This window comes from Sus scrofa, chromosome 14 (assembly GCF_054392235.1).
Source record: "Sus scrofa isolate SSC_HxYL_T2T_F1_AM1 chromosome 14, Sscrofa_HxYL_maternal_Yorkshire_Landrace_v2.0, whole genome shotgun sequence".
NCBI classification, from domain to species: domain Eukaryota; kingdom Metazoa; phylum Chordata; class Mammalia; order Artiodactyla; family Suidae; genus Sus; species Sus scrofa.
The window spans coordinates 49,564,842-49,581,914 of record NC_139396.1 but is presented as its reverse complement, the minus strand read 5'-3'; the positions used below and the strand labels follow the sequence as shown (position 1 = coordinate 49,581,914).

Here is a 17,073-nt window from a genome sequence, read left to right as displayed (position 1 = left end):
CTTTCTTTTTTAAACAGATGAAATTCCTATTCCTATGAATATAATGAAAAAGCAGTATTTCATCTAACAGCTATTGCCATATTCTAGGAATAGCCTATGAAATGTGTTTTAATAACCAGGCTATAAATATTCTCTAACTGTGAATAACTGCATAAAATAGCTGCTTTTTCCTGATTCCAACAAAAAAAAAAAAAAAAAAAAATAGGGCATCCAGACCCATTCCCTGATGCTTCAATAACAGAACCACCTGTGCTCTTGGGTTCAGGCCAGTTAACTGCACCCCCAGGCCCAGAGGCAGGCATGTGGCTTAGTCCTGGCCAATCAGAAACAGAAACCTTCCTCCCTCTGGCTGCAGCAATTGGTTTGGGAATGTACATGTGGCCCAATCAGAGCCAACAAGCCACAAGGAGATGGTCCACTGGGGATGTGAGGTAGAGAGGGGAGGGGCTTGTTGCTGTCCTTAAGTGTGGCGTATGCCAGGTTTTAACCATCCTGAAGGGCAGATCTGCCCGAGCATAGAACCAACACAGATCCTGGCAACCTTTGTTTGCACCCTGTATCAAGCTGCACCTAAAACCATACCAACTCCAGCCCTTTCAGTAACATGAGCCCATAAATGCTCTTTTTATTTATGTTAAGTTGGAGCACCTTTTATTCTCACCTTGTAACCAAAAGAGTTCTAATGGAGACTCTACTCCTTTTCCTTAGCATCTCCCAAACTCCAAGAGCCCCAAGTGGCTGTTCTACCCAATATCTGGGTGCTTAGAATAGGGGTGAATTTATACTCTATTCTTTTCTTTCCATTGGAAATACTCTCTTGGCAATGGGTTTATTTATTTATTTATTTATTTATTTATTTATTGTCTTTTTTTTAGGGCTACACCCACAGCATATGGGGGTTGCCAGGCTAGGGGTCGAATTGGAGCTGTAGCTGCAGGCCTACACCACAGCCACAGCAACACAAGATCCGAGCCGCATCTGTGACCTAACACCAGAGCTCACGGCAACACCAGATCCTTAACCCACTGAGCAGGGCTAGGGATCGAACCTGCATCCTCATGGCTACTAGTCAGATTTATTTCCACTGAGCCATGATGGGAATTCCTATTTATTTGTTTAAAGCACTTTTTCCAAAAGCTAATCTCCACTTGTAGAAAAGGAAACATTTTAGCAATTCCTAAAACATAGGGTATAGAGGTCTGGTTTCATAGAAACTCACGAGGCTCTCCTTAACATTAAAATTTTTTAATTCTTAAAAAATTTCTTAAAAATCATAAAAGGACAGAAATAGCAAAAAAAAATTGTAAAAGAAAAAAAGTCCCTCTCCAACCCATGACCCTCCTCTTCCTGTTCCTCTCCCCCAAGGCAGCCCACTGCTAAGAGTTCTTGGGTACTCCTGCATAGACAGTCTACACCAGAAGTCAGACAACTGTGGCCCGTAGGCCAAAGCCAGCCCACCACCTGCTTTTGTACAGTCCAGTAGCTAAGAGTGGTTTTTTTTTTAACACTTTCAAATGGTTGAAAGAAAAGCAAAAGGAGAATATTCTGAAAAACATGAAAATTATAGGAAACTGGAGTTCCCATTGCAGCTCAATGGGCTAAGAACCAACATAGTATCTAAGAAGATTTGGGCTGGATCCCAGGCCTCGTTCAGTGGGTTAAGGATCCAGCAGTGCCACAAGCTGAGGCATAGGTCACAGATGTGGATCTGAGCCTGTGTTGCCATAGTCAGCACCTGTAGCTCTAATTTGATCCCTAGCCTGGGAACTTCCACATGCCATGGGTACAAAAAAAAAAAAAAGGAAAGAAAATTATAGGAGCAGTTCCTGTTGTGGCTCAATGGTAACAAACCTGACTAGGATCCATGAGGACGCAGGTTCAATCCCTGGCCTCAATCAGTGGGTTAAGAATCCGGTGTTGTCATGAGCTGTGGTGTAGGTCGCAGACATGGCTCAGATCTTACATTGCTGTGGCTGTGGTGTAGGCCTGCAGCTACAGATCCGATTTGACCCCTAGCCTGGGAACTTCCATATGCCGCACCTATGGCCCTAAAAAGCCAAAAAAAAAAAAAAAAAAAAAAAAAAAAAGAAAGAAAGAAAGAAAGAAAATTATCAGAAACTCACATTTTAGTATCCATAAAATTGTTCTATTGAAATATAGCCATGCCCACTCATTTATGTTATGGTCTTGGACTGATTTTTTTTTTTTTTTTTTTTTTTTTTTTTTGGCCACACTCATGGCATGAGGAAGTTCTGGGACCAGGGATCAAACTCACACCACAGCAGCCACAGGAGTGATAATGCTGGACCCTTAACTGGCCGCCAGGGAACTCCTTGGGCTGCTCTTGTGTTGTAATGTAGAGCTGAATAGCTGCAACAGAGAACACCTAGCCCTCAAAGCCTAAAATATTTACTATCCGGCCCTTTGCAGAAAAAGCCCACTCTTAGAGTTCCTGCCGAGGCATAGGGGGTTATGGGTCTGGTGTTACTGCTGCTGTCGTCATAGCTGTGGCTTGGATGCAACTCCTGGCCCAGGAACTTCCATACACTGAGGGTGGGCAGCAAAAAAAAAAAAAAAAAAAGCCCACTCTGATCTAGGCACATAAAAGCACATGTGCGTAAGTGGGTATGTGCATGTGTTTCTCCTGTGGAGAAAATGAGTGGTAGCATCGTGCATGTAGCCCCATGACAGCCCCTGCAGCCCTGCCTCCTTTTGCCCACTCCATACCAGTCCACTGCCTGCGCACAATAGACAATGTAACAATGCACATTTACACTGTTTCTAGCCTGTGCTCTGAAAACATTGCTGAAATAAATATCCTTAACTGAACAAACATCTTGGCCCACGTTGTTACTCTATCCATGGGACAAATTCCTACCTATGAAACTTCTGAGGTCAAAGGCATGTGCAATTCATACTGAAAGTCTCTACCCTTGCGCAGCTCACACCAGTTCTCTTCCTTTCGGCAACGTCTGTTTCCACAAATGCTCATAAGCCCTAGGCATCATCACACAGTCTTTACCAACCTGATTGGGGTGGGGGGGAGTGACTTCACTGCCAAAACATGCATATCTAACTCTGAGGGAGGCAGCTGCAGGGCTTCCGGCTGCATTTATTTGAGCTTCTCTCCTGTCCATCCAATGGACTCACTAGGTGAGTTCACATCTAATTCAGAACCTAGCCTGGGGATCAGGCCCAGAGCAAGTGCCTGATGACCCTCAACTATGTGGAAAGAGGATTAAATAGAGGCCTGAGTGCCCCAGACTTTGCTGGAGTTTCCTGGTGGCTCAGTGGGTTAAAGATCCAGCATTCCTGAGGGGATGTGCCTGGGCTGTGGGATGGAAATCCTGTGAAATCAGATTGTTATGATCATTATACAACTACAGATGTGATAAATTCATTTGAGTAATAAAAAAAAAGGAAAAAAAAAAATCCAGCATTCTCACTGCTGTGGTGCAGGTTCCATCCCTGGCCCAGGAACCTTGCATGATGTAGGCAAGGCCAAATTTTTTTTTCAAGATTATGTGCATGTATAACTGAATCACCTTATTGTACAGCAGAAATTATCACAACGTTGTAAATCAACTATACTTCAAAAAACTTTTAAAAAATGAAAAAAAAAATTGTTAAATCCTAATTTGCTACTCACTAGCTGAGTGACCCTAGATAAATCACTAAACCTCTCTGTTCTTTAGTCTTCCTCCTCTACAAACAAAGAAAATAATAGTACCCAACGACCACAGGATCACTGACAAATAAACAAGGTATTGTGTGTAAAGCCTTAAACACAGGTTCTAACACGTGGTGTTAGCAAGACCCTCACCCAGCAGGCCTGCTGGCAAGGTCGCCCCCGTTTGGCATCTGAGATCCTGGTTTCAGGGGGGCTCCCACATTCCCCAACGGATAAGAGAGGCTCCCCTCGCCTGGACTGTAAGGACGTGGCTCAAGCTGATCACCTGCTTTCCTTCCAGGAGTCTGGAATTTGGATCCGTGCCAGGCAGAGAAGCCTGGGAGACCAGCCCCCAATAAACACCCTGGGTGCTGAGTCTCTCCTGGGTGTTCAGGTAGAGGACAATCACACAGGTTGTCACCACTCATCGCTGGGGGATTAAGCGTGTCCGCTGGAGGCCTGTGCTTGGTCTCCACACCTCCTGTCCCCTCTCTCTGCTGATTTTGTTCCACCTCCTTCCACGGGACCAAACCAGAGCCAAAAGCAGAACCGTATAGCCTGGGTCCTGTGGGCCCTCCTCCTGAATCAGCAAACCTGGGGGCGGTCCTCAGGACCCTGACACACCAACACACCGGGGAGGCAGGCAGTAAATCCAGCTCCTGCCAGGACTCTCACCTGCAGAGAATCGAGACCCCGCCCACATCCTCCCTGCAAACACTTTGTACAAAGACTTGGCCTGGGGGGTGCCTCATTCAGCCCCCCACTGATTTTATCCTATGTTATCTTATCTTTTTAATTTTTTAGTTGGCAGGGCCTGCTGCGGCTTCCTGCAAGATCTCAGTTCCCCCACTGAGATCTCAGTTCCCAGACCAGGGGGTGAAACTGGGTCACAGCGGTGAAAGCACAGAGTCCTCACCACCAGACCACAAGGCACCTCCCATCTTTTGGGATTTTTTTTTTTTTTTTTTGGCCACAGCATCTGGACGTTCCTGAGCCAGGGATGGAACCACACCACAGCAGCAACCTGAGCCACAGCAGTGACAATGCCAGATCCTTAGCCCACTGGGCCACAAGAGTACCCCGGGAGATTTTAGCTTTGCAGGTCGAAAAGGGAAAGACCACGACTTTGGCCAAGACCCCCAAACCACGCACCCTGGAAGCCCGCCAAGCTGAGAGTTGCCCCGGGAGCCCCAGGCTGCACACTCAAGGGACTGCCTGGTGCAGGGGGCAGGCAGGCAGTGAGAGGGGCTGCAGCCTCGGGGCACCTCACCAGGACCAGGATGTTGGGTATGACGATGTAGTCACTCTCCAGGCCGCGGGACTTGTGAGGCTGGAACTGGTAACTGCGGTACTCGAGGAAGGACACTGTGTCGTTGTCGTTGAAGGTGATGTTGCTCTTGTGCCTGAACTCCCTGCGGGCGAGGAAGCCGGAGGGTCAGAGGCCGGGAGCGAGAGGGCCCTGGGATGTCTGTGCAGTCTGTGCACTGAGCTTGGCACCCCCCCACCCCACCCCCCAGTGTCTGTCATCCTGCCACCTGCCCCCCCAGAGCCTCTGTAACTGAATCCCAACACGCCCTCTCCACCTGGCCAGGCCGCTGCCTCCCGCTCCATCGCTTACCACCTGAGCCTCAGTTTTCCCACCTATTCGATGGGAGTAATAACAAGATCTACCTCCCTACCATGAGGGTTCAGGGAGCAAATGCCTGACAAGCAATTAAAACGGTTGCCTGATGCATAGAAAACATGATGCATCCATTGCAATTTTGACTATTGTTATGCTGTCATTATTATCTCTTGCTCGGCAATCCATTCTCCACAGAGCACCAGAAGACTCTGATTTTGGTTGTCTTACTTTTGCTGTTTTTCCTCTCTTTGGCCGTCCCTCATCGTACAGCATTCCCAGGCCAGGGATCAGATCCAAGCCCTGCTAGCGACCTAAGCCGAAGCCTGGGCAACACTGGATCCTTAACCCACTGTGCCAGGCCGGGGGATCGAACCTGCATCCCAGTCCTCCAAAGATGCCACCAATCACATTGCCCCACAACGGGAACTCCCCAGAAGACCCTTCGAAAGGAGGAAATCACATCACATTACTGTCTAGCCCACAACCTTCCTTTGCACACAGGATAAAATCAAGCTCCTGCTATGGGCTCTGAGGTCCTTACCCTCCAGCCCTGTCCAATTCTCAGGCCTCCTCTCTCCTACTCTTCCCCTCATTCCTAACACACCAGCCACACAGGCCTTCTCCCTTCCTGGGGTACCAGGGTGTTCTACCTCAGGGCCTTTGCACTTGCTGCTCCCTCTGTCCAGGATCCACTTCCCCCTAGACCCTCACACTGTGGTGCCTCTTCCCAGCACCCAGGTCAAGGTAAGTGTCCCCTTTGCAGAGGTCCTCCCTGACCCTCCAGTTAGACAAACACTGGCCAAGCCCTGCCTCCAGCATGCTCCATCATTTCACCTGTTTTGTTTGCATCACACTTACGCTGTCTGGCTTTACTTTATTTATCCACCCGTTAATTCTCTCTCCACTGGAATATCAGCTTTGCGAGGCAGGGGCTTCTGTCTGCCTTTTATAGTGAACTGGCACAGTGCCTGGCACACAGGAAGCGCCATAAATGCTTATAGAATGAAGGGGTAAATAGAAACTTTGGCAAACCAGGCTCAGCTCTGACATAGAAGCCTTTCAAGGGTAGGCTCAGCCAGGATGACAGTTTCCTTAGGGCAGGATGGGCAGAAATCAGACCTGTGTTCCAACAGCCCTCCCTCATCTCTTGGAAAACTGCTCCAGCCAATCCAACAAGCCCAGGAGCCCCTGGAGAGCTGCACCCTCCCACCAAAAAGCCACCAAACGAAGACACGGTGGCAGCGATGGTCATAATGAAACAGAGGAGGGCCCTCTGGGGTACAATCCTTTTCCGTGTCCCCTGTTTTCTGTTTATAGGCTGCCTCCTCGACCTTCCCTGAGTTCCAAAGGACAGATTCAAACAGTTGCTTATCAGGGAAGGGAGAGGATGCAGAATCAAACGAGGAGGAGTGGTCAAGAGAGGTCAAGGGACAATAGCACAGGGATGGGGCAGGGGCCGGGTTCCTCCTCCAAGGATCTGCAGAACAATACCTTTGAGTTCTTCTGCCAGAACTGAGGCCCCCGCCCAGGTGGAGGATGGTAACTTCCTGCAGAGCCCAGGATTCCGGGAGCTCCACCCTGTTACCTCCCACCAACCAATCAGAAGACAGTCTGCACACAGTGCAAGCTGATGAAGACCCTGACCCCCTCCCCAAATGATTCTCCCTTTAAAAACTTTCATGGCCAGAGTTCCTGTGGTGCTACAGCAGAAACGAATCTGACTAATAACCATGAGGTTGCGGGTTCAATCCTTGGCCTCACTCAGTGGGTTAAGGATCCGGTGTCGCCATGAGCTGGGGTGTAGGTCTCTGGCAGCTGTAACTCTGATTCGACCCCTAGCCGGGGAACTTCCATATGCTTCAGGTGCTGCCCTAAAAAGAAAAAAAAAAAAAAAAAAAAAGACTTTCATGGCCAAGCAGTATCTTCAGATTCGGTTTTTGGACATGAATCCATCATCTCCCAGGTTGCCTGCCTTTCCTTTGCACCCAAGGGCAAACAGCCAAACCTGAGTTTGGTAATGTTAACAGCTAATGATTATTGAGCTCTTACTGCATGCCAGGCACTGTGCTGGGCTTCTCATCCCATCCTCATAACCACTCCCCAGTGGGTGCTAGCATCCCCATTTGACTGAAGGGGAAACTGAGGCATGGGGAAGTAAAGGCTCTTGTCCAGAGTTCAGCAAAGCCAGGCTCTTACTCCAAGTCTCAAGTGCCAGAGCAGATAGCAGATAGGTTAGGAGAAGCAGACTGACCTTGGACAGGCCTCTCTATTGCAAAGGGCCTCAGTTTCCTTGTCTTTAAAATGGGGTGATGAGTCCCAGCCCAGCCCCCTCCGTCCTCACCTGTACACGTAGGGCCCGCGCTCCCGCACCTGTGGCTTCTGGCCCTGGAGGATCTCGTTGGGGTTGATGACATCAAAGAAGTAGACGGAGAGGTAGAAAGGGACAGGGATCTCCTTCCACATGTTGAAGGACAGGCTGCTGGGGTCGATGCGCACATTCTGGGGGACGAGACAAACACGCCCGTGAGGAGGAGGGCCAGGGCCCCCACCCACTGGCCTACCCTACCACTCAGCTCCAGAATAGCTGCCTGATGCCGGCCTGCACTGTGGACTCCCAGAGGCACATCAGAAAAGGGGCTCCCTGTCTGGGAGGGGGGATGCTCTGGGGACCAAAGGTGATGGGAAAGCTGTTCACACATGCCGCTCCGGAGTTGACATAACTAATGTTAATAGGTAATTTTTTTCTTTCTTTTTTTTCTTTTTGGCTGCCCCACAGCATATGGAGTTCCCAGGCCAGGGATCAGATGCAAGCCATAGTTGCCACCTATGCCACAGCTGTGGTTACACCAGATCCTTTAACCCAGTGTGCCAGGCCAGGGATCAAACCTGGGTCCTGGCACTGCAGAGAGGCCACCAATCCCATTGCACCGCAGCGTGAATTCCATAGGTAACACTATTTTTATGTGTTAACTTTTGAAATATGTTTTATTAACAGGAGCCTGACCTTGGGATCAGGAGATGGCCACTGCTGGACCACAGCACATGGCACCTGGTAGGAAGTAGGCTCATTCATGCAACACACATGTACTGAGCACCTACTACATACCATGGACTCTTCTAAGAGCCGGGATAAGAGAGCATACAAGACAGATCCAGATCCCCAACTTCATGGGGCTTTTATTCTAGAAGAGGAGAGGCAGGTCTTGCCATTTCAAACAGAGGGGTCAGATAAGTGAGATGTAAGCAAAAACAAAAGACAGAAGCACCAAACCAAAATTAAAAACTAAAGGCAATGTGGAGAACACGTGGATTTGGTGGTGGTGGGTAATTCTGTGTAGAAGTCACAGCCTGTGTAAAGGCCCTGAGGCAGGGAGATGCTGAGACAGAGTTTGAGAACAGCAAGGAGGCAGGTGTGGCTAGACCAGATGAGAACCAGAGAAATCTCCCATGAAAATGCAGCAATGTGGAAATTCATATGAAATCACCAGATTATTATAAAGCTTGGCAAAAATTTGCTTTCCTTAAAAGGCCGAAGGAAATGGGTCTGAAGCCCACTGGCCTCTAATTCCTGAGGTCCCTGCCCCAGTGACACAGGAGATCCCCCCAGTGCCACCCAATCCCAATTTGACCCAGCACCTCAGACAGACTCAGTGTTGCAAAGCTAGGTGGCTGAGCAGCTTGTGTCACTCTCACTCTTTCTCTGAACGTGGGCTTCCTGGACAAGGACAGCCACCCCCACTGTCCCAGAACCAATGGGCTGAGCTCCAGAGGAGGCAGAAGGCTGGAGCTGGCCAGTTAGACCCAACCCCGTGTCCCCAACAGGGAGACCCTGGGAGGGATTGGATTTAGACGGAATCAGACCCAGGGGCCACTCGAGCAAGTTGGTCAGCCCTGAACCTCAGCTTTCCCATTTGTACAGTGTGGCTAGTGACTCTGTGCCCATGGCTGTGTCTTGTTTGACCTAAGTAGCATTTAAATGAAGTTGAATTCATTGCCAAGAACAAAAAACTGGGGATGTAATATAAAATCTGGATGTCAGGGTTCTCTTGACGATATCAGATCAGAGACTTCTCTTCTGTAAAAATTCTTTACAGATAAACACATCCTCCTACAAGCTATGGGAGTCACAAAGGTCTTTTTTTTTTTTTTTTTTTCTTTTTTTTTTGGCTGCACCCATGGCATCCAGAAGTTCCCAAGCAGGGGATGGAAGCCACACCACAGCAGTGACCGGAGCTGCAACAGTGACAACACTGGATCCTTAACCAGCTGCGCCACAAAAGAACTCAAGGGTCTTCTTTTTTTTTTCTTTTTAGGGCTGCATCTGTGGCATATGGAAGTTCCCGGGCTAGGGGTAGAATCAGAGCTGCAGCCGCCAGCCACAGCCACAGCCACAGCAACACTAGATCCAAACTACATCTGCCACCTACACTGCAGCTCATGGCAACACCAGATCCTTAACCCACTGAGCAAGGCCAGGGATCAAACCTGCATTCTCATGGATACTAGTCTGGTTCTTAATCCACTGAGCCACAATGGGAACTCCCTGATGGTCATTTTTGTAACCTGAGCACCAAGTAGGTGCAAATAAAAGTGATTAGTAAACATGGCACATAAAATGCAAAAACAGGACCATTTCCCAGGTGTGCTACACAGACACACACTGCAAGGCACTGTCACCTCCCTGACCAGCACTAGGACCTTCAAGGCAGCTGCCAACTGCTCTGCCCTTTATTTTTTCACTTATTTATCTTTGGCTTTAATGTGGGATCTCAGTACCCAGACCAGGGATTGAACCAGGGCAGCAGCAGTGAAAACGCCAAGTCCTAACCCCAAGCCACCAGGGAACTCCCTCCTCTGCCCATTTTAATGAAGACATAAGTGAGGGCACAGCCTCCACAGGCTGTAGTCCCAGGGATCCACCCACCCTGACCTTTGGCCAAGTAGCTCCTGATTCCTGGGGCAGGAGCGTGCAGGGGTGAGCCCAGTTCCACAGTGGCAGGTTACAGCTGACCTCTTCCGTGGGAGAAAAAAAGCCACAAGACCTGGTAGGGCCAGCCCTGAGCTCTCCAACTCCAAGTTTAAGGCAGGGAAGCAGGGAGTTCCTGTTCTGGCTCAGTGGGTTAAGATCCTGACATAGTGTCCATGAGGATGCAGATTCAATCCCTGGCCTCGCTCAGTGGGTTAAGGATCCGGCATTGCCATGAGCTGCAGTGTAGGTCACAGATGCATCTTGAATCAGGCGTTGTTGTGGCTGTGGTGTGGGCTGGCAGCTATAGCTCCGATTCAACCCCTACCCTGGGAGTTTCCATATGCCAAAGTGGGGCCCTAAAAAGGAAAAAAAAAAAAAAAAAGGCAGGGAGTGTGCAGCAAGCATCCGGTCCTCCCAGCCCTCAGCTCTGAAGAGGCAGAGGCCAGGGAGGCCTAGTCCAGGGCTGGGAGAAGTGGGGGAGGAACAGGATGACAGCCCCCGTGCACAGCTGTGGGGAGGCAGGGCCTGTCCCCCAGCTCACTTCTAACATGTACAACCAAGAGGGCAATTCGGGTGAGTGTGGAGGTGGGGGGGCCACGGTGAACAGATGGGGTCACCACCCCCCAACTAAAGGCAGCAGCTGCTACTCCTCTCTGGGCCTCTGATTTCCCCAGGGCTTGGCTGTTCCAGCAAAGCCATGTTTTGTGAGCTGCCAGAAATCCAGATGGCTCTATGGCAGCTTCCCATCGTTTCAGTATCAACAACTTATTTTTCAAAATCGGACAAACCCGGGAGCCACATCCCACATCTTCAGGCCACAGCTGCAACCCCCAACCCCCACCCCGCCAGGCTGCCCCTATGCCACACCTGCCAGAGCACCTCACCACCTTCCTTTCCCGGAGGGGGTGACCTCTCCATGTAACTGGTGGGGAAACTGAGGCCTGGTGAGGTTGGGAGGCTCTCCCCACACGCACAGCAGGTCCGACCCCAGAGCCAATCCCCCCAGCCTGCCCCCTGGGCACTGGAATTCAGACCTCAGCCTGGAGGCTGCTGGTGGGGTTGGGGGGGTGTCACATTTTTTTTCTTTTGGCCGTGCTCGTAGCATACAAAAGTTCTGAGGCCAGGGATCGAATCTGCCCCACAGCAGTAACCAGAGTCACAGTAGTGACATTGCCGGATGCTTAACCTCCTGAGCCACCAGGGGACTCTGGAAATCCTCAAATTGTAACCCCAAGCAACAAAGACAGGCCCATAGGGAGAAGCAACAGACGCAGGTGGTCCCTGACGTCCTCTCTGCCATTCGCTCATCCATAGAACAGATACATACGGGACTGGTAGGTACGGGGGCCCATCAGCGTCCCCCCCAGAAGAAATCATGACATTAATCCAGTTTCCTTCCTTTTACATGTTTGTGATTAAACACATAAGATTTACTCTCCTAGATTTCCCCCCTCTCGCCCCCATGGCACAACGGGGCCTCTCTGCAATGCTGGGACTGAGGTTCCATCCCCGGCCAGGCACAGTGGGTTATGGCTCTGGCATTGCCGCAGCTGCAGCATAGGTGACAACTTTGGTTTGGATCCCATCCCTGGCCTTGGAACTCCATATGCTGCAGAGGGGCCAAAAAATATTTTTAAATTTAAAAAAAATCTATTCTTTTAGCAAATATTTAAATATGCAATGCAGCATTGCACCCTCTAGCAAATATTTAAATATGCAATGCACCCTCTAGCCTAGGGTGTACAGATCTCTTCCTCATCATGCATAAATAATAACAATAATAATAACAATCATAAATAAAGAGGATGGGAGGAAACTTTCAGAGACTGACGGACACGTTTACCGTGCAGATTGTGGTGATGATTTCACAGGTGTGTACTTACTCCAAACTCATCAAGTCGTACAATTATATACATAGAGCTTTTTTAATGTTGATCATATCTCAGTAAAGTGGTTTAAAAAAAAACAATTTCAGGGTTCCCACTGTTGTATAGCAGGTTAAGGATCTGGTGTTGTCTCAGGTCGCTGCTGAGGTGCAGGTTGGATCCCTGGTCAGGGAACTTCCATACCATTTTCAGCAGGTGCAGCCAAAAAATTTTATTTATTTATTTTTAATTTTTTTTTTCTTTTTGCCATTTCTAGGGCTGCTCCCATGGCATATGGAGGTTCCCAGGCTAGGGGTCTAATCGGAGCTGTAGACACCGGCCTACACCAGAGCCACAGCAACGTGGGATCCGAGCCGCGTCTGCGACCTACACCACAGCTCACGGCAACGCCAGATCCTTAACCCACTGAGCAAGGCCAGGGATTGAACCTGCAACCTCATGGTTCCTAGTCAGATTCGTTAACCACTGTGCCACGACGGGAACTCCAAAATTTAAAAAAATAGTTTCCAGTTCCTGCTTCCCTCCCCCAGCCCTGGCAAAGGTACCTGGACCCATCAAAGCCTTTGGAATTCCGGAATCCCACTGCGCTTTCCTAATCCCCTAGCCTATCCACTCAGCTCAGGAAAAATCAGGGACAAACCAGTGAATCATTAGATGAAGTCATGTGTGTCTCTCTCCAGCAGAAGGGGGTTTGGGGCTCTGGAGTTCCACTCCATTCATCGGGTACTCACTCACAGGGAATCCCGCAGGACCCAGATCTAGGTAAGTCACTGATTCTCTCTGCCTCTCAGTTTCCTCATGCATAAAATGGGTACAATTATAGCATCCATCTCCTAGGACCAGTGTGAGGTTAAAGGGGGTTTGTGGAGGTAAAGTGCTTAGAACGGGGCCTAGTAGAAGTCAAGGACCCAGACAGCCAACCAGTCACCTGGCCAGGAGTGACCAAACTTCCTCCTCCCCCTGTCACTGCCCCACCTTCGGAGGGGGTCTGGACTTTGCACTGCTTATAATCCACTTTCTTTTGGTTGGTCACACAAGACCAGAGGTCTCAGGACCAGGCAGCTGATTAGATAACAGGCCGCTAGCCAAGCTCAGGGCTTTTTGCCTAACGTAGCTGATTCTATCCCTGCCCCCTCCCCCTGGGGTCAAAGAGCACAGCCCGAACACAAAGACTGACAGAGAGAAGGCCAAGGTGATCCCTCTTCGGATGCCACTCCCTCTTATCCAACCAGATCCTCTGAGTTCATCCTGGACAGTCAGGAGGGCTGCCTGGAAGAGGGGGCATGTGGGCCGAGGATTTCACAGGTGAGATGGGCTCTGCCAGGAAAAAAAGATGCAGAGGGTGTTCCTGGCTATGGGCACAGCCTGTACAAAGGCTACAAAGCCTGTGAGAGCATGACTTACCTAAATGTCCATCAATAATAAACACATTTTTAAAATAACTCCAATGTCCACAAAGGATAAACCAATGGCTATGTATCTATACAATGGAAGAAACAGTAATAAAAAGGAACTGGAGTTTCTGTTGTGGCTCAGCAGGTTAAGAACCCAACTAGTATCCATGAGGATGCAGGTTTGATCTCTGGCTTCATTCAGTGGGTTAAGTATTTAGGGTTGCTGCAAGCTATGGGGCATAGGTCACAGATGCGGCTCAGATCCAGCGTGGCTGGGCATAGGCTGGCAGCTGCAGCTCTGATTTGACCCCTAGCCTTGGATCTTTCATATGCCAAGGGTGTGGCCATCAAAAGAAAAAACAATTTTTAATTAAAAAATAAAAAGGAACCAACTGCTGATCAATAACCCAAGGATAGACCGTAAAAAGCCTATGTTAGGGAGTTCCTGTCATAGTGCAACAGAAATGAATCCGACTAGGAACCATGAGGTTGCGGGTTCGATCCCTGGCCTCACTCAGTGGGTTAAGGATCTGGCGTTGCTGTGAGCTGTGGTGTAGGTTGCAGACTTGCCTCGGATCTGGCACGGCTGTGGCTCTGGCGTAGGGCAGCAGTTACAGCTCCGATTAACCCCCTAGCCTAGGCACCTCCATATGCCGCGGGTGTGGCCCCAAAAAGATAAAAAAAAAAAAAGCCCATGTTAAATTTTATACACCAGATAAAAAAGCTACATACTATATGATTTTACTTATATGACACTGTGGAAAAGAGAAAACTCTAGGGACAGAAATCAGGGGTTGCCAGGGGCTGAGAGCAGAGGAAGGGAACTAACTGCAAAAGGGCATTGGGAGGAGATTCCTGCTGGCTCAGTGGGTTAAGGATCTGGCATTGTCACTACTGTGGCTCTGGTCACTGCAGTGGCTTGGGTTCGATCCTTGGCTTGGGAACTCCTGCATGTAGTGCATGAGGCCAAAAAAAGGCATCGGCAAACTATTTGAGGTGGTAAAAATGTCCCATCTCTCGATTTTGGCTGCCATATAGATGAGATGTATACATTTGATAAAATCCATCAAACTACACTTAAAAAGGATGAATGCTATGGGTGAACCTTGAAAACATGACACTAACATTTTCTGAGAATTGTATTGAGACATGACTCTTATACTGTACCATCCATCTGTTAAAGTGTACAATTCAATGGTTTTTAGTATATTCACAGAGTTCTGTACCATCACTGCTATCAAATTCAGTGAGAGTTTTCAGCATCCAAAACAGAACCTCGTTAGCAATCAATCCCCTCCCACAGCCCCTAGCAACCACTCATTTACTTCCTGTCCCTCTGGATTTGCCTTTTCTCAAATAAAGAGAATCCTACCATTCCTGTCTTCAAATGCATCCGTAATTCTCTATTTCTTAAACACAAGTAGAGATACAAAAGGCCACATATGTATGTCTTCTTCCATTTAGCAAAATATTACCACGGTCCTGATCAATCATCCTTTTTGGGTGTAGTTTGTTGAGCTTCAGTGAATGTATACACCTCAACCTAGATGGCAAACAAAATCAAGAAATGGGACTTTTTCATCACTTTTTCTCTTTTTTTGGCTGCTCCAGTGACATGGGGAAGTTTCCAGGCCAGGGATTGAGCCTGAGCCCCAGCTGTGACAACGCCGCATCCTTAACCCACTGAGCCATCAGGGAACTCCTTAACCACACCTTTTACAAAAGGATGTATATGGGCATATCTATATCCATGGCAGCATTATCCACAATGGTCAAAAGGTGGAAGCAACCCCAGTGTCCATCGACAGATGAATGGATGAATGCCATGTGGTCTATCCAATGTTGTTCAGCCTTAAAAATGGTGGCCCAGAGGTTAAGGATTCAGCAGTTGCTACTGCCATGGCACGGTTCAATCCCTAGCCTGGGAACTTCTGCATGTCTCAGCACGGCCAGAAAAAGGAAGGAAATTCTGACACGTGCTACAACAGAGGTGAATCTTGAAAACATTACTAAGTGAGGAGTTCCCGTCGTGGCGCAGTGGTTAACGAATCCGACTAGGAACCATGAGGTTGAGGGTTCAGTCCCTGCCCTTGCTCAGTGGGTTAATGATCCGGTGTTGCCGTGAGCTGTGGTGTAGGTTGCAGACATGGCTCGGATCCCACGTTGCTGTGGCTCTGGTGAAGGCCAGTGGCTACAGCTCCGATCAACCCCTAGCCTGGGAACCTCCATATGCCGCTGGAGCGGCCCAAAGAAATAGCAAAAAGACAAAAAAAAAAAAAAAAAAGAAAACATTACTAAGTGAAATAAGCCAGTTGCAAAAGGACACATATTGTATGACTCCTTTATGTGAAGTGTCTAGAACAAACAAATCCACAGCGACAGAAAGCAGATGGGTACTTGCCAGGAGAGTATGGGGAACAACTCCTTAATGGGTACAGGATTTCCTTTTGGGGTGAAAGAGGCGTTCTGGACCTAGACAGTGCTAATGGTTGCACATTACAACATTGTGAATGTACTAAATGCCACTCAATTGTACTCTTATTTTATTTATTTATTTACTTAGTATTTTAGAGCTGCACTCGCAACAAATGGAAGTTCCCAGGGCTAGGGGTTGAATCTGAGCTGCAGCTGCCGGCCTACACCACAGCCACAGCAACACAGGATCCGAGCCGCATCTTCGACCTACACCACAGCTCACAGCAATGCTGGATCCTTAACCCACTGAGCAAGGCCAGGGATGGAACCCTCAACCTCATGGTTCCTAGTCGGGTTCGTTAACCACTGAGCCACAATGGGAACTCTAATTATATTTTTAAAATGCTGGTCCCGGAGTTCCCGTCGTGGCACAGTGGTTAACAAATCTGACTAGGAACCATGAGGTTGAGGGTTCCATCCCTGGCCTTGCTCAGTGGGTTGGAGATCCCACGTTGCTGTGGCTCTGGCGTAGGCTGGTGGCTACAGCTCTGATTGGACCCCTAGCCTGGGAACTCCATATGTCGCGAGAGCGGCCCAGTAAATGGCAAAAAAGACAAAAAAAAAATGCTGGTCCCTACTCACCTCAATCATCTTGCATCCCACTGTCAGATCACAGCCCACATTTGAACAACTCTGCCCACAGAGATTCCTACATGTGTGCAAGAAGGTCACAAAAGAATTGTTAGGGAACTCCTGCTATGGCTCAGTGGATTAAGAATCCAGCTTGTATCCATGAGGATGAGGGTTCAATCCCTGGCCCTGTTCAGTGGATTATGGATCCAGCACTACCATGAGCTGCAGTGTAGATTGCAGATGTGGCTTGCACCCCACATTGCTGTGGCTGTAGTGTAGGCTGGCAGCTGCAACCCTGATTCAACCCCCAGCCTAGGAACCTCCATATGCCGTGGGTGCAGCCCTAAAAAAGAAACAAAAAAAAAAAAAAAAAAAAAAAAGAATTGTCAAATCTCGAACAAGAACAGACAGTTCAGCAGATCCTCAGCCAGAGATAAACCTGGCTTCCCACCAAACTATATAAGGCAAAACGAAAGGACCAG

General features: G+C 48.8%; 1 protein-coding gene across 1 annotated transcript in view; it reads right to left on the bottom strand.

Moving 5' to 3' along the window:
- SCARB1 (scavenger receptor class B member 1) overlaps positions 1–17,073 on the bottom strand; it is a gene marked incomplete at its 5' end in the record, with an annotated part of 92,148 nt that overhangs the window by 35,055 nt on the left and 40,020 nt on the right. Inside the window, 2 exon segments of the mRNA NM_213967.1 lie at positions 4,941–5,082; positions 7,636–7,793. Coding sequence (NP_999132.1) covers positions 4,941–5,082; positions 7,636–7,793 — 300 coding nt within the window.